The 24,984-nt window shown below is 36.0% G+C and overlaps 5 protein-coding genes across 5 annotated transcripts; 2 read left to right on the top strand and 3 right to left on the bottom strand.

Annotated features, from left to right (window-relative positions):
• Positions 1–2,759: 2,759 nt before the first annotated feature.
• On the top strand, positions 2,760–3,757 carry LOC105169368 (LOB domain-containing protein 37). The gene is made up of 2 exons (XM_011089757.3): positions 2,760–3,067; positions 3,173–3,757. The coding sequence occupies exons 1-2, from the start codon at positions 2,764–2,766 to the stop codon at positions 3,616–3,618; spliced, it is 750 nt and encodes a 249-aa protein (XP_011088059.1). The 5' UTR covers positions 2,760–2,763; the 3' UTR covers positions 3,619–3,757.
• Positions 3,758–4,635: 878 nt separating this feature from the next.
• On the bottom strand, positions 4,636–9,224 carry QWRF2 (QWRF motif protein (DUF566)). The gene is made up of 6 exons (XM_088884213.1): positions 7,347–9,224; positions 6,094–6,213; positions 5,615–5,731; positions 5,452–5,529; positions 5,233–5,340; positions 4,636–5,141 (listed from the first exon to the last, which is right to left on the bottom strand). The coding sequence occupies exons 1-6, from the start codon at positions 8,799–8,801 to the stop codon at positions 5,091–5,093; spliced, it is 1,929 nt and encodes a 642-aa protein (XP_088740339.1). The 5' UTR covers positions 8,802–9,224; the 3' UTR covers positions 4,636–5,090.
• Positions 9,225–14,660: 5,436 nt separating this feature from the next.
• Positions 14,661–15,873, bottom strand: LOC105169365 (small ribosomal subunit protein uS14z/uS14y/uS14x). The gene is made up of 3 exons (XM_011089754.3): positions 15,706–15,873; positions 14,972–15,071; positions 14,661–14,882 (listed from the first exon to the last, which is right to left on the bottom strand). Exons 1-3 carry the CDS (start codon positions 15,765–15,767, stop codon positions 14,874–14,876), a joined length of 171 nt encoding a protein of 56 aa, XP_011088056.1. The 5' UTR covers positions 15,768–15,873; the 3' UTR covers positions 14,661–14,873.
• A 410-nt stretch (positions 15,874–16,283) lies between these two features.
• ERV1 (Erv1/Alr family protein) lies at positions 16,284–18,533 on the bottom strand. The gene is made up of 6 exons (XM_020695603.2): positions 18,278–18,533; positions 17,949–18,026; positions 17,643–17,690; positions 17,271–17,335; positions 16,621–16,698; positions 16,284–16,532 (listed from the first exon to the last, which is right to left on the bottom strand). The coding sequence occupies exons 1-6, from the start codon at positions 18,467–18,469 to the stop codon at positions 16,412–16,414; spliced, it is 582 nt and encodes a 193-aa protein (XP_020551262.2). The 5' UTR covers positions 18,470–18,533; the 3' UTR covers positions 16,284–16,411.
• Positions 18,534–19,840: 1,307 nt separating this feature from the next.
• On the top strand, positions 19,841–22,388 carry PUT5 (Amino acid permease family protein). Its single transcript, XM_011089753.3, has 3 exons — positions 19,841–20,920; positions 21,056–21,768; positions 21,842–22,388. Exons 1-2 carry the CDS (start codon positions 19,896–19,898, stop codon positions 21,594–21,596), a joined length of 1,566 nt encoding a protein of 521 aa, XP_011088055.2. The 5' UTR covers positions 19,841–19,895; the 3' UTR covers positions 21,597–21,768; positions 21,842–22,388.
• Positions 22,389–24,984: the final 2,596 nt, after the last annotated feature.

Genomic DNA, 24,984 nt, shown 5'->3' with positions numbered 1-24,984 from the left:
AGTAAAGAAATGTGTGGAAAGGTGGAACGGAATGGTCTATTTAATACTATATATGAGGAATATGGATAAGATGGCCAATTCCAAATTCCCTTAATTTGTGCTGTGTCATAACTTTTGAAAGAGACGAATAGAGAACAGCAAAAGAGGTTTATCCATTGGAACTCCAAACTTTGAAACATCCGTCACCCAAATATTTTTACTTATTTCCCTCACCATTCCTCCGCATATCCAAACACCTTGCGATGTATATTTTCATCATCATATAATAAATCATTATAAGGACGTAATTAAATTTTATATATATCTTCTGCAGGCATATAACTCCTCTTAGAATAATGATCATGTTTTTCGAGGATTGTTGGATGATCTTGTCTAAATTAAACCATTTCAACCTGGTCTCATCATCATTACTCCTTTCCCTGTAATCTATGTTTTATGATCAATATATGGGACACTTTTTGTAATTAAATCCCCATAACAAATAGATGACATCATGGACCAAAAACTTATCAATAAAATTAATGAAACCTATCTAATCTAGCAAAGAATTTTAATTTGAATAATGTTATACAAGTAAAGCCAAGCCCATCAATACGTCATCTTGCAAAACCTTTCATAATTTGATTAGTTTAACTTAAAAGCTAATAATTCCAAGAAAAATATAATTAAAAATTGTTGTTTTGCTGCTCTCTCGAGAGTGTAAAACATCAAATGCCTCTCTGTTCCTTGGAAGGACAAATATCATGTAAGGCATGCATCACCCCAAACACTGCCTCTACCCTCCCCAAATTCTTAGCTAATCAACACATACATTATGGATATTAAACATAAATAAACACACACACACACATATATACACACACGTATATATATATATATATTTGTGTAGACCAGCTCAAAGTTACTCAGAAGTGGGCCAGTCATAAATATTTGGAGATCAAAATCCATTATTACAAAAAGAGTTACGTATGTTCGTATCACTAATAATTTAAACACTTGTTATATATATAATGGGCTCTTTTAATTAAATCATTAATTGAGAATTGGAATATGCAGAAAACAGTTCAGTTGTCTTTGGATTCATGTTGTGGTCCACATCAGATGCACAAAGACACCATGGATCGGATTAAGATGCCAGCTTATGACTCTCTCTCTCTCTCTCTCTATATATATATATATTTAACATCGACGAAGACATGTTTTCTTAATTTATTGTAAATCTTAGGTTTAATTTGCCAATCTTATTGTTGTTTTCAGCTGCATTTATTTCGCCAGCTTTATCCAATCCAATGAGCTTGGGGCCTTTGTTTCATCCTAAATCACTTATTTATGTTGTCCTTATTTCATGTGAAAACAAAGCCCTCATCATCACAACTTTCTCTACTACAAGGCTAGTGATGCCAATTGGTCATTTGAATTTGTACTTATATAAGCTATCAATCGTCAAATTATATATGATATCATCGACCATCATATGTTAATCTAATAATTTACAGCTAATGTAAGTATAATTTCATTGGGGCGGCGCCTAATTTTCCTTTTATGGGATTCTTTTTTTTTTTTTTTTATGTTTTGCAAAAAATCCAACCAAATAAACCCCAAAAATCTACAATTTTCGAAGACTATAACTAACCAGCATTTTCTAATTGACAAAAAGAAAATCAATTTTGGTTGCAACATAGCAAATGTGGGTTGCATTTATTATATAATTAATTATTTTTTTAATTAATTATGTTGATAATGTGATATGTAATAAACTCATGATGCCATTATGATGATGGAGTACTATGATCATTTTGCATGCCCTAAACATTAGATTGAAAGGATGGAAAGGTAAGTGGGAGGGGTTTAATTATAAATTAATAGAAATTGGAATGGTGATTAGTGAAGGATGAGTCATAATTAAGTAGGCAGCATTAGCACTGGAACTATACCATAAGGACAGAAGGAATCTTAAGTAAAGGTTAAATATATATATATATATATATCCCAAAATCATGATAAGACCTTTACATGGTGTTGAAAGGGCCAATCGGAATTTATCATTGTGACAATAATAACGTTAATTTTCATATGCCACATGCATCCTGTTGGAAAACTCAACAATCTCATTGAAAAATAATAGACTATGATATTGACAATTTTAGAAGAATTTGCAAAACAATCTCACTGGAACAAAACAAGTTAGATATATTTGTTATTGAGAAAGCAGAAACATTAAACTCAGCAGAAACAGTAAAAAACCTTTGGCAGCAGGGTAATCAAAATTGTTTTCCATATTGGTTTTCTTACTATATGTGCGGATCAAATCGTGTACAAGGTTGAAATGACGACTCATAATGCTACTTCAAGACAAGATTCACATTCAAATTCGATGTAAATAAGATATAATCTATGTATAAGGAGAGGGGCCTTTATGATATTTGAACATTTTGTTTGGGTAAAAAATGTATTTTGATATTTTCACGAGATTGTATGCAATTAAGCGGATTAATTTTAGTTGTGGTAATGCCCACGAGAATGAGTAGAGAGTACACACATTTAATTATAATAATATTGATTAGTGCAGGCGGGGAAATGAAATGATGGTCATAAAATCATAGGATGGATAATATCAATAAGGAACCAATCTACTCTCTCTCTTTCTCTTGCACTAATCTTCTTCCTTTGATCAGTTCAGTGCTATATTCCTAGTTTACTCCAAACCCATTATACATACACATTTATATATATATTCCAACTATTCTCCACATCACCAGCCCCATGGTTGCATCATCATCCACCCCTCCCCTCTATATATTCCTCATCTCTCTCCACTCTTCACCCCTCCCCCTTAACCCTCTCTCTCAAACCGAATTCCTTGTGCATGTACCTGACAGAATTATGAGCTGCAACGGTTGCAGAATACTCCGAAAGGGCTGCAATGACAACTGCGTTCTCAGGCAAAGTCTTCAAGCATTTGAGAGCCCTCAAGCTCAAGCTAACGCCACCCTTTTCGTGGCCAAGTTCTTCGGCCGAGCCGGACTCATGTCCTTCCTTTCTTCTGTCCCTCAATCCCACAGACCCGGTATCTACCTACCTACCTATTAATTCTTTCTTCTCTCCTTTCTATAATGCAATAATTCTTACAGCTGCGTCTGATGATCTTTCCTCAATATCTTTTTATTTGCAGCACTGTTTCAATCTTTACTGTTTGAAGCGTGCGGGAGGACTGTAAATCCAGTGAATGGGGCAGTGGGATTGTTGTGGACAGGGAACTGGAACCTCTGCCAGTCGGCCGTGGACACGGTACTCCGCGGCGGCATTCCGCGCTCCTTGCCGGAGTTTTCCGGGTTGGCTCAGTCGCCGGAGTTGGACGAATATAATAACGATGACTTGTACGGGTCACGAGATTTGAAGGTTGGTAGTAATGATGAGAGAAGAGGCCTTGATCTCCGATTAACGGCGGGTTTTCCGGCTAGAATGACGGGACGAGGGAGGTCAAAACGCAGGCCGGCTTCTCCGTCGGAGGAGTCGGAGACGACGACGATGGAGAGTGGTTTTGTGTGTGGCCAAGATTTAGTGGAAAAGGAGCAGGTGGGATGTCATGAAACGAAGCTTTTGAGGCTGTTCTTTTGAAGTAATTGTATCTCTTTCTTGTTGTGTTTTTATATGTCTTAGCGGCTGAAACGATGAACATCAATCAGATGAAATTATGAGATTTTTGGGCAACTGAAAAAGAAGAGATGAAATTAAGTTGCCATCAAACTTTTTCATATTCTTAAGTGTCACTTAATTACCATTGTGACTCTGAATTATAACAAACAACAGTAATGGAGTTTGTTTATTATAATGTATAGTTCATCATCACCAACTTTTCCTATATACACACAGATGTCTGATCTGCAGCTCCCATCCTTAACTTGCAAATCCGTACGTATAGCTTGAGATGGTCTATCTATACATACCAAGATATATACGTACAACATAACAACCTCCGAATTATACTTTATGATATTATTATAATGTGATTTGACCAATCATACTTGATACATATTCTTCATATGTATGGGATGAACTCATTCTATAAATACATAAATAGGTATAACATTTCTTACAAGAAATATTCGATACTGTCTATATAAATTTGTGACGAATGGACTGAGCTGGCCATTGGATCTACCACATCATCATTTGTTTGATCCCTACTCCTCTATTACACGCACTAAATAACTGAAGATTTTAATGGCAAATAGACAAGAAGCGAATTTAAACCATGGAAATTAGCTCATCAGTTATAGATGAGGTTTGAGGTCACTAATTTACTTAGCCTAAAAGATATTGATGCTGCTAATCCATTTACCAGATAAGCAGACCACACCACACCACACCCCATAATTCTATTAATTTATATTCTTTGGTTGCCTAAAACTATATATAGACAGATAGATATGTATATATATATATATATATGCCTCTACAATTCATTGTTGCACCCACTTGTTTCTTTTTCGGGTTACGAAAAGTTTAGGTGTCTTTAATTTCAGCGTCACCACAGATCAGGACATACCCGAAACCATAAGATTGTTGGTGGGAATATTTATAATTATCCACCAACACAGTCCTCGTATCAATAGAAGAATCAAACACACAGCCTTCTAATAGAAAGCAACCCGTCTTTACTAAATGAACCAATGTGTGGGAAATTACATACACCATCACTCGAGAGGTTGCCGAAACTACTTCAAATAACAAAAGCAGCACATAAAGAGAGGGCTGAAAGGATAATTGCTTGATGATGGAGATGATGCAGTTAGAATATTACATATGTACATCGGTTTTCCATTCTCCCTGGGAAGGGAAAAAGTAGAAGAAAACACGTGCTTGTGTACAACTAGTTAGTGTGATAAGAGGACCCCTCCTGTAATATTGGATACCTGGAGTGGATGGCCAAGAAACCGATGTGTTACAAAATTGCCAAACGAGAAGCCAATGGCTAGTCATCTGGTCCTTTGTTATTACCTTCACTGCTTCCTCCACTAAGTCCAAAGGTGTTAGCATGTAGAGTCGACAGTCAAGTACAATCAGTTCTAACGAGTCTGTCATGCTGTTCATATACGGTTATGTTGTAGTACGTGTGCCCTCAGACTACTGTCTTTAATCTGTTTTATTCAATCCGGAAAAGGGAAAAATATCACCATGTAGTATGATATAAAAGACTGTTTGGAAGGGAGAAGAGAGAAGTGGATCTACCTGCATGGCTGCTAACAAGGATATACAGTCTATGCATTGTTCAAGTAACGCTCGCTCTTTTATAGTCACTTTTGCAAGCTCACTCACTAATGAATTCACTTCCTCAACCTGAAAATTCGTGAAATTGTTCAGGATAGACAATATCCGCATAAATATGAAACCTCTCCTTTTTTTCCCTTCCTTGAATTATGAAGGATTAGATTGAATATGAGAGATTACCGTTGGCAGAAGCAAATAGATTGCTTGCATAATGTCGACTGCTGAACCAATAGCATCCTGCAAGCTTTGGACGTCGGCCTGTCGAAATTCATAGGGATTATTAGGTTGATCAAACTACAGGGTGAAATCTTTTATACAGTAAAGAGGAAGCAAAGGGACATACAATTGCTCCTCCAACAACTGGAAGACGAAGAGTGCTAGCCTTTAAAGCTTCAATAGCTCCAATCAAAGAAATCGAGTGGTCTTTATCCAAAGAAGCCCAATCTTCCAAAAAGGTCATCTATGTTGAAAGAAACCAACCATTTTCAATGACAAATTAAGAAAATATCTGTATAGGCTTAGAAATATAAACAAAGAGCGAGGGCTCAAACGAGAAAAGCTCAGCTGACAACAAGAGATTTAATTGGACAAAGAAAAACTAGTATTTTGTTAATTAACTCTGTAGCATAAAAACCATAAGCTGCAGCTGTATATAGTCCCTTATAGCAACTAACAAACAATAATTCATTAAAACTTCACAGCAAAAGAAGCTATGCATTGGATAAGAACTTGCAATGCCGTCTATGGTTTACTTTCAACCAAAATGTTATAAAGATTTTGATATTATAAAAATGGAAACCTAGATAGAGAAGGAGAGCTTACTTGTCCTTTTAGAATGGAGGCTAGTTTCAACTTTTGCCTCAGCAACTGCAATTTGTGTCTTTTTTTTGTGACAGTGTCACGTAGATCTGAGATTGTTATCCACGCATTCCATAGATTTTTCTGTTAAAGGCATAGACTTCGCTCGTGAAAGTTCACAAGGCAGAAAAACACTTCAAGGGAAAAAAATAATCTCTATACGCTACTCAACCATGTTGATCACAAGCCCAAAAATCTCGTTTATTTAGTATGCACGCATTAAACTAAAATCAAAGGCCTCAGAGAGGAAGTAATAACTTTCTACTAAAATGGAAAATGACAAACACATGAATACTGGGCCAAAAAAGCCAAAAGGAAAAGACTGAAGTTGCGCCTGATTCACAGAAATGTCAAACATACTGCAGATAAATGCGAATCAACCATCCACCCGAAAAAATACTAGTAATAATACTAAAGGCACTAGCAATCAAATGCAAAATTTAGGTCGATAAGCTGAGGTTGTTACCTATTATGAAAGCAATAATCAGAAAAACATATTCATCTGCATCCCTGCATTCGACTACACCAACATGTAGTTCAACCATCTAAACTATTAGAGATGTAAATATGAGCAGATCATCTTATGAAAAACTAAAATATGTATTTCTTCATAATACTATGCAATTGAAAACTAGGAACAGAACATGGATTGCAGCTGAGGCAAAGATTAAGGCTGAACTGAAGCAAAGGTCCTTGGGTCACATTTTAAGTTAAGGTCACTGTTAAGGAAAGTGATAATTTTGGTAAACCCCAAGAGAAAAAGGAGATCAAATTGGAATGACAGCAAAAACAACAGCAGAAAGCAAGACTATCCTGGCAGGGGAATATATATACTCATCACTTCTTGAAGCAAAGATTGCATGGAAGTCATGAGCAAAGGTTATACTCCTCATCAAACAGATTAATAAATCACATCGGAGTATCTTAGCATTAACTACCATTGAACTACCTATTTTGGTCAACACATTGAGAATTGACAAAAGTCTGAATGAAATAATGAGATTGACATCTTAAAGAAACATCAGGTTTTATTTGCTGGCCAAGTTCATCAATCAGTCAGTGTGTCTTTCAAGCACGAAATGGAGAAAAATAGACATGCAAACGCACAGAAAGACGGAACCACAAACGATGTTATTAGACATGCTCAGGGCTTATATTCAAGAATGAGACACCGGATCTGTATGCTCAGCAAATAAGTAACAATGACAGCATCTTACCTCTGCACTGCGTTTCTGCACTAGCAACACTGCTTCAGTTCTAGCATTTGCAAAGCGCCACTGCAGGTGCCGATTGTACAAAAGTCTCAACAAGTGTGCATCAACAATTCTGTTCTCCCCAACTTTCCCTCTCCGAACATCAACAGCAAAACTAAGAACTGAGGGTGTTTCACTAAAATTATTGTTAATGGTGCTAACAGCATTTCTAATGCGAGATGGACTATGTCCGCGTGATGGAGATGACCCCGCAGGCGTCATAAGTTTACTAGGTGAAGCAGGTCTAATACCCGCACGAATGGGAGATGACACTGTCCGTGGAGACGATAATGAACCATCACTCGTATACCGTTTCAGTTTAGGCGGTACAATCATTTTGGACGCAGGACTTGTTGATAAAGGTGAACCTGGGTCCTGCAGCCTCCTCAACCGACTATTAGTTTCTTGCCAAAACCTGGCTGAGACGGCAATTCCACGAGGCCCATTTCGCAGACGGGAAGCCCCATTACAATCTTGAACTCCCGAAGTACTACCAGAAGAGACACTGTCTGAATCAGATGCGGTGAGATCAGCTGGGACTGCTGCCTCATTATCAACTGAACTTCCACTGGGTGCTCGTTGAACCACCTTTAGAAGTTCAGAATTGCTCAAATCAAGACTCAACCTACCATCAAGCGAAGGCCGCCTCTCATCAATCATTGATTGTTGTAATGCTCGAATTCCATTCCCAGATCCAATTAGCTTACTCCTCTCCCCACCAATCCGACTACAATCCAAACTCCTCGACAAGGGATTCACCAATCGATTCCTGGCTGGCCACCGATGCTGATCAGCAGGCTTAGAATTCTCTGCCTGATCTCCTAACCCATCAGCCTTCCCTCGCAATGGAGTACTAGTCCTCCTCCTCTCTGGCGTTCCCTTCCTCACACTGCTCAAATTAGGCGAAGTAGGGGCCACCTTGGTCTTACTAATGGGCAAAGAAAAGGCTTCTCCTTGAAAAGAAACAGATAAACTCCTAGTAGAGGTAACAAGCAGCTTTGCGGCAGCTGAAATATCACCGGCATTCCCATGCTTGGAATCAAGATCAGACGTTAAAGGCCTTGCAGCCGCTGGCCGCCTCCGGTCCACAGAAACAGACCTCTTGGAGCCTAAGGAAGGTGCATTAGACAGAGGGGTCGAGTTTCTTGGAACCAAAGGCGACGGATACCTTCTAGAAGAAGAGGAAGACGAGGAAACAGTGGATGAATTTGAAGTGGAAGTGGAAGTCGAAGGGGACATGTATCTAGAAGACACAATTCTTGATTTGGGCCTTTTCTGATTGTTTGAAACCCCATTGCTATTATCTTTCTCAGAGGGCAACAATGGCGGTCTCCTGGCATGCTCATCTTGGGAGGCGTTGATTTTGGGGTTTTGTGGGTCAGTTGTTGAAGCTGCTCCAGAGACAGCAGCCACCATCATCACAATCAAGAACACACATACACACACACGCGCACACAGTGTATCCGAAAATTCACCTCTCACATTTTGATTTCCGCAGAAAAACAGACTTACCCAGAAACCCTTTTGGTATCAACATCCGAGCCTGCAACAAAAGATCAAGAAATCCCACTGTAGCTCAAAACACCATAATGGGTCTCCCAAAGATCACACACTTTCCCCAATATTCCCCTTTCGCTGCCTTCCCACACTGCCGCCCAGCAGCGCAGCTGATGTAGATACAACAAATCTGAAAAAAAGAAAATTGATTTCCGGCAAGAATTTAGAGAGAGAAAGAGAGTTGGTGCGGGAGTGAGATTTGGGGACACAGAGAGCTTTTCGTACATTCAGTTTGGGGTGGGTTTGGGGTTTAGAGAAACTTCGGGGGGGCGTTCACGCTCACGCTCACGCTCACAACTCACCATAGCAAAAAGCCCAATTTTAATTAATCATTTTTTAATGATGTTTAGTGCACTTATTATCTCCATATTTTAATACTTTGTTGTTAAACAAATCATTATCTTAAGTTGAGAGTATTTGTATTTTTAAGGACATGACCGTCCTCTTGTCTTGGACATTGATGTCTATGTTGTTTTAACCTTTATTTTAGATTTTTATTTCATATTTCTTCGTATATAATTATTTAAAAAATAATATTTAATAAAAAAATCATCGAAGCACGTCAATTTCATGATAAAATTCAATATTCATAAATGTTTCTTTATATATGTACACATTTTTTCATAGAAATTACATATAGTAAAAATAAAGGAAATAAAAGATATAAAATAAAAATAATTACTCTAATCTATGATATTACAACTCAATAGATAAGTCACCGATTCGAATCCTAAAAAGAAATTTTAAATTGATTTTAATTCTTTTAAAAGAGCAAAAAAAGTAAAATAAAATTTGCCTTTTATTTTGAACCCATGGTAAAATTGACTAAAAAAAATATGTGGCATAGGTGAAAAGATGAATTTCCAATTTAGGGAAATAGTTTAGCGATCTAGGGGCGTAGTTAATTGGCTCATTGCTCCACAATGTATAAAAACCAGTAACAGTAAGGTGCAGTAAATAATTAGGGTAAAAAAACAGTTGAGTAAATAGGTAAAAATATGTTGATTAGTGTAATAATCAGAAAATAATGGTGTAGTTAAAGAGAAAAGGTAGAGTGTTGGGTTCATAAGTAGTTTCCTTGTCAACATTTCAAATCATACATAAAATATGCAACAATTAGTTAGAGAATAGGTTTTATAAGGTTATGGGCTTGAGCGTCATTTTATGAATTTTGAGGGGGCAAAAGCAAAATATCCCATGAAAACTAATCTCACTCCTAATCAAGGAACATGGTTGGTTAAATTATGTTGGCCCGTGTTTTATCTATTTTACCTTAAGTAAAAATTCAAATATTCAGTTAGCACTTAGTTTTCGTATATGTCGACGTACTTTTTTAGGTAGTATATGCACGAAATAGACAATATACATACAAAAATTATTAGAACTAAGCAAATTATGCGGGTGAAGAGCATAACGAGAAAAAGGAGTATTAGATGTTTTTTTTCCCTTTCAAAATATTAAAGTGCTTTCTTGACATTTTTTTTAAAATTTTATGATCTTTTTGTGTCTATTTAAACTTTATTTTTTTGAAAAAAAAAACGTAATTTCTTGCATATTTAATACTGCTTGCTTTGAATCATTAGTTTTTAAGATAATAATTTCAAATTACATAAATTTTTTACTTTTTCAATTTCATCAAGAAAATCAACTAAAACAAAGGGGTACTATAATTTGAAACAAATGGAGTAGATAGGGACCAAAAATATAAAAAAAGTGCAACGATCAAGAATGGTAATAAGATATAATGGAGCAATAATGGATTATTACAGTTTTATTCAAATTTAAAAGATAAAAAACTAAAATGAGACGTAAAACATAGAGTGTATTTATAAATTTTAACACGACGAATTTTATTAAATAGATAAAATAACAATATGTATATATATAGATATATATATTACCTGAGGAGAGAAGAGTGGAGAGTGGAGAGTGCAGAGAGGATGGAGGTGCGTTTTGTGTTGTGCCCACAAAATATTAAAGGGCATTGGAGTGCAAAACCTTTTTTAGGTTGTTTGGTATTATATAAGTTTGGATTGATAGATAGATAGAGATATATCATATATTCATTCATTTTTATTTTTTTATTTTTTAATTTTGGGATAGATGTGAATATGATTCATTCATATAGGAATAAGATGTACCGTCACATTCTCTCTCCATCAATCTCTCTTTCCCCTCCCTTCCTCTTCACGCATCCATAATTTATATATTTTCTTTTTCTATATACGGACGAAAATTGTATACTACAATAATAATATTTTATTCCCTTTATTTCATAATTTTTATAATATTATTTTTTTTCTTAAGTAAATCAGCAATTTTACAAGCCACTCGAGAATGCCATTTCTCAAATACTATTATAAGTCGTTTAAAGGGATATTTATAAATCACATTTATTTTTATTGGCCTTCAGCAATTATCGTCCAAATGTACATCGATAAAAAAAATTGAATATCAATAGAATTTATCTCTACCAAAGTGAATCAACATGCTGACGCTGTATATATATGTCGAGATTATGCAAAGTATATACTAAATAGATTCATGGTTTGCGTATTTTATATATATAAATAGCCTTTGGATACACCACCTCCCTATTCGTCTTAATCTATGTCTACTTGCCCTTTTCTTGTTGCCTAATTTTCCAGCTGTCTTAGTCTTGGTTGGCGTATAAATCAATGTATTGGACTACGTACGTACATTTACTGTATTCATATTATACAACTAATGATAAGATACTCTGCCGTTTAATTAATGTTGTATATGTATACTAATTATTATGGCACGCCGTTGTTATGTGTATATAATAAATAATACAATAAATATATAAATCAATACATCATATTTCTAAATTAAAAGAAAGAAAGAAGCAACAAAGAGAAAAAGAAAATCAACTTAGAAGTATTATTGTTATAATAATAAAATTGGTATTACGGTGTTATAGTCACTGTTTGTGAGTAAAAATTGCCTCTTTTGTTTAGACATTGACAACATGAAAAATATACTAAAGAAAATACAAGATACTGCTAATTAGTTTACTATATAAACAGACTAAAAATGCGACTTCCACTCTAACTTCACTATTTATTTATTTATTCTTCAACCTCACTTTTCTTAAAAGCAAACCAATCAAAAATTGATAAATTAATCCATCACGTGCACCTAAAACAAAATCTATATATTATTAAATTAGAGTTTTAATTAATATTAGAAACATGACATAATTATTTATTTATATATATGTATATAGTCGTCATTATTACCAACACAATTTCGAGTTCGTGATGATTAAAGTGATTCTTACATGTATAAATTTCATAGGGTATATTGATATTTGGAAGAAAATATAAAAAGAAAAAGTATATAAATTTCATAGGGTGAAAATGGATAGGGGGAAGTTAAATTTATTTATTTTCAAGAAATAATAGGTTTTAAATTATAAGTGATAAATAAATAAATAATAGATAGTAGAAGAGTGTATTATGAGTGTATAGTTGTGATATGTACAAATCTCTGTGAAGAATTTTGTCCTTATTGATGATGCATGAAATCTTGTCTCTCTTTTATAAATACAGACAGAGTTGCCATAAATATTTTGGTACTTGAGCAAATCTAGGACATGTAGGCATGGCTATGCACGTGTTTATTACAACCTACCTTTCTAAGTAATTCAATTATTTCTCATACATTCTGAGTAATTGTAACAAATATAAACAATTTTATCTGTAATTTTTCCTTGTCCATTTTTGTTGGTAAAATAATTATATCTGCACTTTTAAATATTATCTTCTGAAGATATAATATGATCTGTCTTTTTTTTTTTTATTATTTGTGAAAATTTATTAGTATTATTATATGAAATAATATTTATTATATCGAGCACGCAATAAAATTATTTTTCAATCTTAATATGTATATACAGTAAAAAGACCGTTCGAACTTTTGATATCAAATATTTTGTACAAAGTTTTATACATATAATTTAAATTGAGTATCAATATCAGTAATAAATACAACAACGACAGACATGTCAAAGTATTTTTTTGAATGAATTACATCACTAATAAGCATAATGTTTTTGACTTTATTAAAGTATGTAGTAATAGTAATAGTAATAGTAATAGATAGAGAAGTTAAAAAGGCAAAATGTGGAGTGTTGGTGACAATAATGATGGGTTAATTAAGAAACAGAATAGTGTTGGTTAGAGAATTAGAATCATGTGACTTAAACTACACTTTAATAAGTTAAAATGTAATACATCCATCATTAGGTCATGTTTGTTATGTAAGTAAAAGAGTTAGGCCTTGGCCCACTCAAAAGTGCTCTCTAATTCAATACAATCCTAACTACTCAACTATCAACTTTCCAACTTTGCTACAATAGTTTCCTTTAAGTAATGTTGGGGCAACTATAATTGGGGACTTGTGAGGAACCATCTTCCTGCTTTAATAAATTTTGTGTTCTGCTTCTTATCTAGATCTAGATTGAATTTATTCCAAATTGGATTTTTTGTTCTTTTAGTAGAGGACTCCATATTGGTATAACATCATCTAATCCAATCAGATTGTTCCGGATATATATATATATTTTTTTAAAATAAAACTTATTCATCAGCCTTAGTTTTTTGATGAATTAGTGGTTCGACATGGTACAAAAACTCGTGCCAAACACAAAGCTTTGAATTCGAATAAAATACAATACTAAATGAAAAATACAAAATGGGTAGTGTTGTAGTTGAAATAAAAGGATTCATTGACTGAAATTGAAGGGTCCAAAATGGGTAGTATTCCTGAACAGGGAAGGCCTGGAAACGATCATCTTTTAAGGAAAAAGAAGGCTATCCTCAAATGCAAACAATAGTGTCAACAGAAAACAACACTTCAACTTTCCTTTGAATTGGGTCACAAGAGAAAAAGAAACCAGCAAGAGATTGTTAGGCTAAACTAATTCGTTTCAGTGGTAATATGAGATCTTTACCAACTAATTACAAGGCATTATCAAGAATCTTCTGGTGATAAAATTAAAGAAAAATACCACAAACCGTTTCAAATTTATAACTAAGATGTTAAATAACCATTATATTATCTCATAAAACTTACAGAATCCCATCAACCTTTCTTCAAAAAGTAATTATTTAGTCAGCTTGCTTTTTAAAATTTACAACTTGCTTAGGAAGAACTCAACCAAAAATGCTCCAATTTAAGATTATCAAGTGTTATTATGTCATTATGAACTTATTGAAATTTTGGATTCCAACCGCCTAAGAAAACAACCTCAGTTGGGTGCCTATTTAATTCTCTCCCCCAAATAGTGCAACCAAATAACGTTGACTGCTGCAGCAAATGGGAGATGTCAGTGACGGTAACTCGGGAATACCCTTCCCACAACTGATGTAAAGATGTCCAGCCAAGTTAAATTATCGACAAATAATTAAACACAAATGTTAAACTCTACCATAATAGGGGCACTTCAGTTAGACAGGTGCCAGGCACACTTCCGAACAAGTACTAGAACTTGACAATAAAGTTTTTAACTAGGATAAATCTAAAATTCCTATGTTAGACTTTTCGACACCCCATCTGTATCTCTTACAAACACAAACCTCCAACAAAATATCAAAATTAAAACACTAACAAGGAGCATATATTTAGCGATAGTGAAACTGCAAACCACAACTAAATTCCATAGAGAAAGACTACAATGCAATAATAAGAGATGAGTGACTACCGAAACCAGATTATGTAACTAACTTGTTGGTCCAGAAACCAAATAAGAGTTCAATCATAGATTGGAAGAATCATTCTCATTACATCTGTTTCTAAGAAAAGATGTGCAAGATGAATGGAAATGTGAACTATCATCTTCTAGGTATCCGACATCGGAAAAACCAAAACAATCCTCTTCAAGGTTGTAATAGTACTGTCATCCACAGCTTAGCGATACTGCATTCAAAGAGGGCACAAAACAGAATGGAGATCAGATATGTAAAGGCAGGAGGTTCTTGATGCATAATAAAACACAGGTAGTTTACCTTAATAAAGCCAATCTCTTTTGCGTTGCTGCGGAAGCACTGTCTGCAGCACATCAGACCATATTTTCTAATCAATCCATGGGGGTTCCCACAGACACGGCTGTCAACACCAACTAATGGTGAGTAAAAACCCAAAAATAAATAAACACAAGAAGATATCCAGCAAACCAGAAATCCAAGTTGAAGCTCAAAAAATCAGTTGATAAATATTGCAAGGGGGCAAGGGTCAGCAAGCCAGTCAATCAGTCTGTTTATTCTGGAATCAATTGGTCACCGACTTTATACTGGTCATCAATTCACTACAAATATAAATAGCCATGTGATTGGCTTTGATTGTGCCTAAATCCATGTGTGCTTGAATTCCAAAAAAATTAGGGATTACACCAATAACCCACATTAAATTTAGTCTACTATTTTTTTTCCTAACCCACCAACATTAGCAGGAACCATATTATAGTAAACTACCGTCCTTCAAAAGCACTTCTCTTTTCACGTATTGATTAGATGAATATTGCTGGCAGTATATCTTGCTTAAAACTATATTCAAACTGAATGTTTTTCGACAGATGAAGCAGAATCGAAATATAACTCCCCAAAAGAATAGGCGCTTCTCACAATCAATAACAACCGATAGTAAGAGCAAATCAACAAATACAAGTGGCGAATAAACGACAAGTAAAGTAAAACTAAACCGGTATAGATGAAATTAAACAGCGACGGAGAAAGGGCGATACCAGGTGCGAGATCCAGGGCCGTAGTTTTTAGGGTGAGAATTCCAGATGTTGGAGTGCCCCATCTTCCTCTTTCAACTCAAACAAGTTCGCCGATGAATATAAGTGAAAGCCCTAATCGCAGATACGTCTGAAGGTTTTGGATAGTAGCAGCGCGAAGTGAATATATATGTAGCAGCGCGAAGTGAATATATATGTAGCAGCTACAAAACCCTAATGCTGATTTTGAGATTACAAGAGGCGATTAAGGGTATTCATGTCTTTTCAGATATGTCTTGTGGTCAACCTTTCTTTTTCTTTTTCTTTTTTCCTCTTCTTTTCGGGCCAATTTCTCTTATCTTTCATTATGCAACTAATAAGTAAAAATAAAATAATTTAAACATTAAATCAAAAGAAATTGAGAAACAATAATAATATAATTTAAACATTAAATCAAAACAAATTGAGAAACAATAATAATTTTGGATACTAAAATTGTATCATAATTCAGTTAATTAGATTCCAATATCTTGTTTCCGATGTACCTTTGATCTGTTGAGCTGAATCATTATGGCAAACTCTTGTCTTTGTTCCAACAGTCATCTCACAATCGAACAGATTTATACCAAAAAATTGATCCTTTTGCTTCATAAAAAAAACAAACATTTCATGTAATTCATTCATTTGAACAAAATTAGGCACAAAGAAGATCCTATATGGTACAACTTCTTCATTTTGCTTCATCACCAAAATCCATCAAAGGCCCTTGTAGATCACATTCCCGCCGCTCACATTCTAACTTGCCCCACCGTGCATCCACTCGTTCGCACGGAAATACAGGCTTTCCTAGGCTGTAGAAACAAGTGAGAGTTCTTTCTTTTACTTGAGCATATATAGAAGAGAGGAGTTCGTAGTAGAGCAGATTATTAAATAGATTACCTTCTGTTAACCACATTATGCACATGACATAACCACTGGGAGAACTCATGCTGTGAACCAGCCTGTACAGGGTTTGCTCTGCATAAGCATTTGAAAATTGCACAAGTGCCTGTCAATTGGAATGCTGAAGCAACATGTATTTGGAAGCCATTAAAAGTACTTGTTGATTCTATTTAGTTTTTCTTTGAGCATATCTCAAAGAATAACAGGAGCTCATACCTATAGAAGAATGCTTTCGCAAAACCCGTAGAACAGAGCTCTTTTATGATGTTAATTACAACATTACTTCATCTGGAAACAAATCTTCTAGCTACATTAAAACTGGAAGATGACTAATCTTGTTGTCTTTCTAAAAAGGTTTTATAAGGGTATGGGACGAAAACCAGAGACTAGGTTTACATATGTATGGTGGATATCGTGGGGAATGCTGTAGCAACACTCTACATTTCTATGGTTATTATGGGCAACATAAAATTTCAGAGGGCCAAATACTCAAGGGAGTTGCTCAAATCTCCTAAAATCATCAAACGAGAACCAGGGTAAATGTTGATACGCATACGCCAAGTGTTAGAAAACCCATATTTACATAGAGTGAAATTGTCAGCTTCTGGCATGAGGTAGGGGGTGTGAGGAGGAGAATAAGCATGCACCTTATAACTTCTTTAAAGTGATCAGCACATTCCTTACAAGGATACATGCGAGATAATATTGCCATCTGCATGAGAAACACAAAACTGTTCACATCAATTTTGGGCAACTGCTGAATGAAGTCATTTCGTGATACCTAATTCCTTGGTGATGATCCTAACACTAGCATGAACTATTAGTTCCAAGAAAGCAAATCCCAGAGATCAATTAATTGAGAAAACAAAATTATTTGACATAGGCAATCAAGAAAAACCGTATTTCAGGGAATCAAACACACTCAGCTATTATAGCAAACATGACATTAAAATAAGAAGAATGATGTATTTCCTCCAATACACATGCCTAATCTTGGGAAGAAATAAAAACGATCATACCAGTTCTTTTACATCCTTCCTCTGTTGCCTGGTTGGCTTATCTGGATACTGAAAAAAAGGAGAAACACCCACATAAAGCAAATTAATCTCCAATAGGAACGTATTAATGATCAAACACGTGAAAGAGGGAACTACTCGTGTTCCAGGGATGGTGAGATACAATCAGCAAAATTGCCATATTAAACCCAAAAGAAAAAAGAATCGGATATTAATGGCCTCGTATAATGAACAAAAAAATGATAAAAGGAGTCCTATTTCCAAGAACAGATGAACAAGAATTTGAACGATGAAATTCTATGAAAATACCTGAGCGGCTAGAGTGTGAAGAAAAGTCCATGTAGCTCTTCCAAGTTCCTCTTTTGTTGTTGGACCGGAAGAGTTTCCCTGCAAAAACAATAAGCAGCACAAATGTACCTAATCAGTTAATATGGGAAATCAATCCACATTCAGCAGAACGAGCAAACGAGTGATTTTGCCCACCCAACCACAACGAAAAAGATAAAAAGAATTGAAAAGAAGAAGACGAAGAAGTCCATTCAGGACTTGTATCAAACAGTTACTGTACTTCACCCAGAAGTTCATTCCACTGGAACAAAACAAACCACGTAACATTTTAGACACTCGAAAAGGGCAACCTTTTGAAGAATTTCCGCCGGTTGGAGAAGATGAAAGTCGGGCGTCGACGGAGAAACAAGCGGACTCCGGTTAGCGGTGAGCGAGAGTGATGATCCAGTGGAGGGTAGAATGAAGAGGGAGAGATGAGTCTGGACACACTCCGATACTTTGCCAAACGCTTGGAAGAGAAGCTGAAGCGGATTTTCGGACATCGTTGTTGATTGGGTTTTGAAGATGATGATGATGGTGGCAAAGAATTATTAGTACTAACAAGTTACGATGAAATTGAGACCAATTTCCGTCCAAGAATTGGGCCATGGGGCCCTTAAAACAAATAGAGTTGTCATTGAACCGATTTGGTTGAAATTGGCCCAAGTTTCTTACAATTGTGCCAATAAATTTATATAAAATAAAATAAATATCTAAATATTTAGTAGATCTCGAACCTATAATTTTAATTTTAACTATTGAATTAAGACATTATTGATGAAATTATATAATTCTCTTATAATATATAGTTTAAATACTAAATTTGCTGCTATATCTATTACTCTTTTTTTTTATGCCATCAGGACTATTGAAAAAATAAAAAATTTTCAATTCTATGCCTACTCGAAATTTACAAAAAAAATATATTTAAGTGTATGATACTGCACAAATCTCTTAAAATTCTTCCCAAATGTACAACTTTTTTGAAAAGATTATGTCCTGACTCAAGATAAAAGTTCAAAATTATATATATGTCCCAAAAATTAAAAAAAAAATAAAATGTGGATTGCATTGGATTTCCTTGTCTTGGAGTAGGTAATTCTTAATAGGGCATTCATTCACGACTGCACGTTCCCGACAGGCTACCAATTTTGTAGTGACTCAATCTAAATACTGTAATAAAGATCCCACCCTCTTCTTGAAGTCCAAACCCTCTATCATTCCTCTGTAAATTGTTATTTTTTGACTCTCAATCAAGAAAAGTTTTTAAATGTACGGTGTAGATTCTTGGCAAAATTGCAATGTTGATCCAAAGAAAGAATTATTTTAATTTTGGTCCCAAATTTTCTGAAACTTTACTTTTTGCCTTGGGTTAAAATAAAATGTTCACTATTGATCCAAAAGCATTCAGATTTGATCCTTTTTAGCACTCAGTCGTAGTAAACTAACGGCACGACTTATGTGATACTTTATTGTTAGGTGGTAATTTTTAGAAGAGAAAATTATTACATGACCTTTACATGTACATAGTAGAAAGTCAATAGTCATAAATGCTAATTTTTTTAAAAATATTTTGTCTTTTTATTTCTCAAATTCTTTGCATAGAAAAATTTGAATGGATTTGTATAGATTTTCAAAAGAATTAATAGATGATTTAGGGCCACTTGAGAAAACTAATATGAAACGGATGGCGGAGTGAATAAAAGATTAGACTTGCTATTTTTTTAACCAACAATATATTTTTTAGTGGAATTTGGGATCAAAAATATTTTTTTAACTAAATATGAGATCACAGTTGAAATGACCAAATTTGATGGGATCAATATTGCAATTTTACGAAGATTCATCAATACTCATTTAAAGCAAAAATCAACCATGATCCTTGATATCTTGAATCATCATGTAGATGTTTGACTTTTCCTGAATCATATGCCCATCAACTCTCTCTCTCTCTCTCTCTCTGTCTCCTCTGTGAGTATGGGTGAGGAGGGAATGAAGAATGATTCCAAGAACGCTGGAAACGCAAAGGGTAGTCCAAAGCTGACAATACTACCTCTGATTGCCCTGATTTTCTACGAGGTTTCCGGGGGTCCATTTGGTGTTGAAGATTCAGTCAGAGCAGGCGGCGGTCCTCTTCTATCTCTGCTCGGTTTCTTGATTTTCCCTTTCTTTTGGAGCATCCCCGAAGCTCTAGTCACGGCGGAGCTCGCCACGTTTTTTCCGGCGAACGGCGGCTATGTGCTCTGGATATCATCGGCTTTCGGCCCTTTTTGGGGATTCCAAGAAGGGTTCTGGAGATGGTTCAGTGGGGTGATGGATAACGCCCTTTACCCGGTACTCTTTCTTGATTACTTGAAGCATTCATTCCCAATCCTTAGCAATACAATTGCTAGGATTCCAGCTCTGTTAGGGATCACTCTTTCATTGACATACTTGAACTATAGAGGTCTGCACATTGTCGGATTTTCAGCTATTTTGCTTGCCTGTTTTTCGCTGCTCCCGTTTGCTGTCATGGCTGTTATCTCAATTCCTCGAATTAGGCCTAGACGATGGCTTGTTGTCGACTACGGGAAGGTAGAGTGGAGAGGGTACTTCAATAGCCTGTTTTGGAATCTGAATTATTGGGATAATGCAAGTACATTGGCTGGGGAGGTTGAGAATCCGAGTAGAACGTTTCCGAGGGCGCTGTTGGGTGCTGTCGTTTTGGTTGTTTGTTCGTATTTGGTTCCGTTGCTTGTCGGCACTGGGGCTGTGGAAACGGATTCAGGCGAGTGGAGTGCCGGTTATTTTGCGCAAATTGGGATGTTGATTGGGGGGCCTTGGCTGAAATGGTGGATTCAGGCGGCTTCTGCGTTGTCGAATATGGGGATGTTTGAAGCTGAAATGAGCAGTGATGCTTATCAGCTTTTGGGAATGAGTGAGATAGGGATGCTCCCTTCTATATTTGCTTCCAGGTTGGTTTTATCTTTCTGTATGCTTTAAATAATTTATAAGCTTATCCAAACATCGTCTAATATACTGGGGGAATTCAAGTTCTTGTCCTAATCACAAACGGAACATCTCGTCTTAACATCTCTAAATTCTTGCAGATCAAAATACGGGACACCCACATTCAGCATTCTGTGTTCAGCAACCGGCGTGATCTTCCTGTCGTGGATGAGTTTTCAGGAAATCCTGGAATTTCTCAACTTCCTCTACGCTGTCGGAATGCTACTTGAGTTTGCAGCTTTCATCAAACTAAGAATAAAGAGGCGAGATCTACACAGACCGTACAAAATCCCATTGGAAACATTCGGTGCAACGATCCTCTGCTTGCCTCCTGTTTCGTTGCTCGTTCTCGTCATGTGTCTGGCTTCCCCAAAGACTTATTTAGTTAGCAGTGCAGTAATCATCCTAGGATTTGCCTTGTACCCGACCCTGATTCATGCAAAAAATCAGAAGTGGATCGATTTCAATACAGACGTTACATTAAGGCCGTCTGATGATGATCTCGAAGGACAACCAATGGTGTCAGAAGAGCATCATGTCATGAGCGATGAAGCATCTCACCGGCTTTTATCGGATCTGCCCTCATCAACCACAAGCCACGCATCCCATATTTCACTGTCGGAGGCTGCAAAGTTGGAATAGAAGGCAGTTTGTGTACCACGGTTACATTTACATGCCTTAGTAAATACAAAGCGAACCCAGTGCTAATTGTTTTTTGTTAACCATCCCATGTATTCATAGCATTTTGGATTTTGGTTTACTTTCTGATCTCATGTTCCTTTTGAGCAGTATGGGTAGTTGGATTACCTTGAAGGTACTTTTCTATTTCTTTTTTGTTTTTCTTTTTCAGAAATTGAAGACACTTTTCTGAATTAGGTAAATTGTAGGTATAAATTGTAGGAATTGAAGTGCAGACGAAGAAAGAGGAAGAGTAGGAAGGAGAAGAGGAGGAGTAGGAAGGAGAAGAGGAGGAGGAGGAGTCACTATCATTCAGATGATGATTCTTCTGATAATTATGCTGATCTGCGGCATAAAAGGAGGAGCAGGAAGGCACATTCAGACTCTGATTCCGACGTCAGTGCTTCAAATGATTCGCGAGTGGGTAGGGGCAAGAAGCGGTATGAGAAGAAGAGCAGGATGCATCGCCATGAAGAGGACTAGCTTCTACAGTGGGTGATATGTCTTGTGCTTTTAAGGTTCCTCTAAACTGCTGCTAAGTGTGCCCTATTCAATCTTTAATCTGGTGGTTGATGAGCTTTTTGATGAAAACCACTTTAGCTTAGTGGACAATGCATTAGTTTGGTGCATGTGAGGTTTTTCAGTTTGGTGTAATATATCATTTTAATTGCTTTGTTCTTCTGGTTGTAAGAATTCTGATATTTACTGAGTATGTTATATGTAATTCCGACATGTGATCGGTCCTGTTAGTTGAAATATTGCAGTAATGCTTTGGGATATTATTAAGTTTAAAGTTGTTTTACTTGTTGGTTGCTATTCGATGCTTTGGGAGAAACCTGCCTGTGGACATCAAGAAGAGCTTAACTATTGCTGCTCTTTTGAACCTAGTGCTATTATAGGAGCAAAGAACGTTGTAGAATTACCCAGTGTGTTTTATATATGTAATTGTATTAGGGAAATAATTTTGTGATTAATATTATCTAAGTTTTGGATCAACCTCTCTGAAAATCATGATCTGGTGTAGCAGGTTTCTGTTGAGATTATGATGTCAAAGAATATATTTTTATATGTTCTAATCAGCTACTATATTTCTTTTTCAATTTTATCGACCACAAACTTGAAAAGTTTTGCTGAATGATGCCCCCTTCTTGTTTCGACGTTTCCATTTCATTGTCTGTGCGTCTTTTTTTTTATGTGAGTGTGTGTGTGTGTGTTGGAGGGTGTGTGTGTCACGGTATAACATGTTTTACTTCCATTTTGAACATAGAAGAAGTGAGGTGTTGCTTTTATCTTCTGCGCCAACGAATGCCATCTGCATCTTGTTACATTTGCCATTGTACTTCAATTTCTAAGTTTTCATTTCTATCTACACCACTATTTTTCTCGTGCAGGATATCACCTTAGTTTCGACATATTTTATGCGTATTTATGGGTGTGTGTGTGTGTGGTGTGTGTGGGCGTGTGTGTGTATGGTGTGTGCGTGTGTGTGTGTATATGTGTGTGTGTGGGGTGTGTGTGTGTGGGGTGTGTGTGTATTGCAGAAATTAAAGCGCAGGCGAAGACAGAGAAAGAGTAGGAAGGAGAAGAGGAGGAGGAGGAGTCACCATTATTCAGATGATGATTCTTCTGATGATTATGCTGATCTGCGGCATAAAAGGAGGAGCAGGAAGGCATATTCAGACTCTGATTCCGACATCAGTGCTTCAAATGATTCGCGAGTGGGTAGGGGCAAGAAGCGGTATGAGAAGAAGAGCAGGATGCATCGCCATGAAGAGGACTAGCTTCTACAGTGGGTGATATGTCTTGTGCTTTTAAGGTTCCTCTAAACTGCTGCTAAGTGTGCCCTATTCAATCTTTAATCTGGTGGTTGATGAGCTTTTTGATGAAAACCACTTTAGCTTAGTGGGCAATGCATTAGTTTGGTGCATGTGAGGTTTTTCAGTTTGGTGTAATATATCATTTTAATTGCTTTGTTCTTCTGGTTGTAAGAATTCTGATATTTACTGAGTATGCTATATGTGATTCCGACATATGATCGGTCCTGTTAGTTAAAATATTGCAATAATGCTTTGGAATTTTATTAAGTTTAAAGTTGTTTTACTTGTTGGTTGCTATTCGATGCTTTGGGGGTAACCTGCCTATGGGCATCCAGAAAAGCTTAACTATTGCTGCTCTTTTGAACCTAGTGCTATTATTGGAGCAAAGAAGGTTGCAACAGTTTCCAGTGTGTTTTATGTATGTAATTGTATTAGGTCAATGATTTTGTTGAATAATATTATCTAATTTTTCGGTCAACCTCTCTGAAAATCATGATCTGGTATAGCAGGTTTCTGTTGAGATCATGATGTCAAGGAATATATTTTTATATGTTCTAATCAGCTACTGCATTTCTTTTTCAATTTTATCAACCACAAGCTTGAGAAGTTTTGCTGAATGATGCCCCCTCCTTGTTCTGGCTTTTCCATTTCCTTGTGTGTGCGTCTTTTTTTTTTGTGAGTGTATGCGTGTGTGTGGTGTGTGAGTGGGGGGGGGGTGTGTGTCACGGTAGAACATGTTTTAGTTTTATTTTGAACATAGAAGAAGTGAGGTGTTGTTTTTATCTTCTGCGCTAATGAATGTCATCTGCATCTTGTTACATTTACCGTTGTACTTCAATTTCTAAGTCTTTATTTCTATCTTCACAACTATTTTTCTCGTGCAGGATGTCACCTTAGTTTCGCCACATTTTATGCTTATTTACGGGTGTGCGTGTGTGTGTGTGGTGTGTGCATGTGTGTTGGGGGGGGGTTGTGGGGTGTGTGTGTGTGTGTGTGTGTGTGTGCGCGCGCGCGTGTGGGGTGTGTGGGGGGGGGGGTGTGGGTGTGTGTGTGTGTGGGGGGGGGGTGTGGGTGTGTGTATGTGTGTGTGTGTGTCACGGTAGAACATGTTTTACTTTCATTTTAAACATAGAAGAAGTGAGGTATTGCTTTTATCTTCTACGCCAACGAATGTCATCTGCTCCAGAATTTGATGGAATGTTGTGCTTTCAGCAGCTTATAAGCAAATGATCTTCAATCCTCTTGTTAGAACTAGTGACTAGTTTTTGTCATAGTTCTTGGAACATATATGTATACAGATAATTACACTCCCCGTTCCTCAAGTTTGGTGTAACTACACGTAAATCCTCTGTGGTTTGAAAAATAATATCTAGCACTCCTGAAGTTTGCTTCTGTCTAATAAACAAGTCTTTCAATTAGTCAAAATTCACCAAATTTGCTGACATTAACAAAAAAACTTAATGAAAATTGATATTTACCCTAAATTGACTTATTACTAACTTATTGCAGGTTAAATAAATATTTTTATGACTAAA

Source organism: Sesamum indicum, linkage group LG8, assembly GCF_026168435.1.
Source record: "Sesamum indicum cultivar Baizhima isolate 11 linkage group LG8, ASM2616843v1, whole genome shotgun sequence".
NCBI classification, from domain to species: domain Eukaryota; kingdom Viridiplantae; phylum Streptophyta; class Magnoliopsida; order Lamiales; family Pedaliaceae; genus Sesamum; species Sesamum indicum.
Note: the sequence above shows the minus strand (reverse complement) of the source record. Positions and strands in the feature narration are given on the sequence as shown.

Coding starts and splice junctions, on each gene's coding strand:
- LOC105169368 (XM_011089757.3), top strand. CDS start 2,764: ATGGTTGCATCATCATCCACCCCTCCCCTCTATATATTCCTCATCTCT. Junction 3,068..3,172: donor CCCTCAATCCCACAGACCCG/GTATCTACCTAC, acceptor TTTTATTTGCAG/CACTGTTTCAATCTTTACTG.
- LOC105169365 (XM_011089754.3), bottom strand. CDS start 15,767: ATGGGGCACTCCAACATCTGGAATTCTCACCCTAAAAACTACGGCCCT. Junction 15,072..15,705: donor GGCCCTGGATCTCGCACCTG/GTATCGCCCTTT, acceptor TGGTGTTGACAG/CCGTGTCTGTGGGAACCCCC.
- QWRF2 (XM_088884213.1), bottom strand. CDS start 8,801: ATGATGGTGGCTGCTGTCTCTGGAGCAGCTTCAACAACTGACCCACAA. Junction 5,732..6,093: donor CCTCCATTCTAAAAGGACAA/GTAAGCTCTCCT, acceptor CTTTCAACATAG/ATGACCTTTTTGGAAGATTG. Junction 5,530..5,614: donor CAGTTGTTGGAGGAGCAATT/GTATGTCCCTTT, acceptor GAATTTCGACAG/GCCGACGTCCAAAGCTTGCA.
- ERV1 (XM_020695603.2), bottom strand. CDS start 18,469: ATGTCCGAAAATCCGCTTCAGCTTCTCTTCCAAGCGTTTGGCAAAGTA. Junction 17,336..17,642: donor GGAAGGATGTAAAAGAACTG/GTATGATCGTTT, acceptor TTTCTCATGCAG/ATGGCAATATTATCTCGCAT. Junction 16,533..16,620: donor CATAATGTGGTTAACAGAAG/GTAATCTATTTA, acceptor TTGTTTCTACAG/CCTAGGAAAGCCTGTATTTC.
- PUT5 (XM_011089753.3), top strand. CDS start 19,896: ATGCCCATCAACTCTCTCTCTCTCTCTCTCTCTGTCTCCTCTGTGAGT. Junction 20,921..21,055: donor CCTTCTATATTTGCTTCCAG/GTTGGTTTTATC, acceptor AAATTCTTGCAG/ATCAAAATACGGGACACCCA.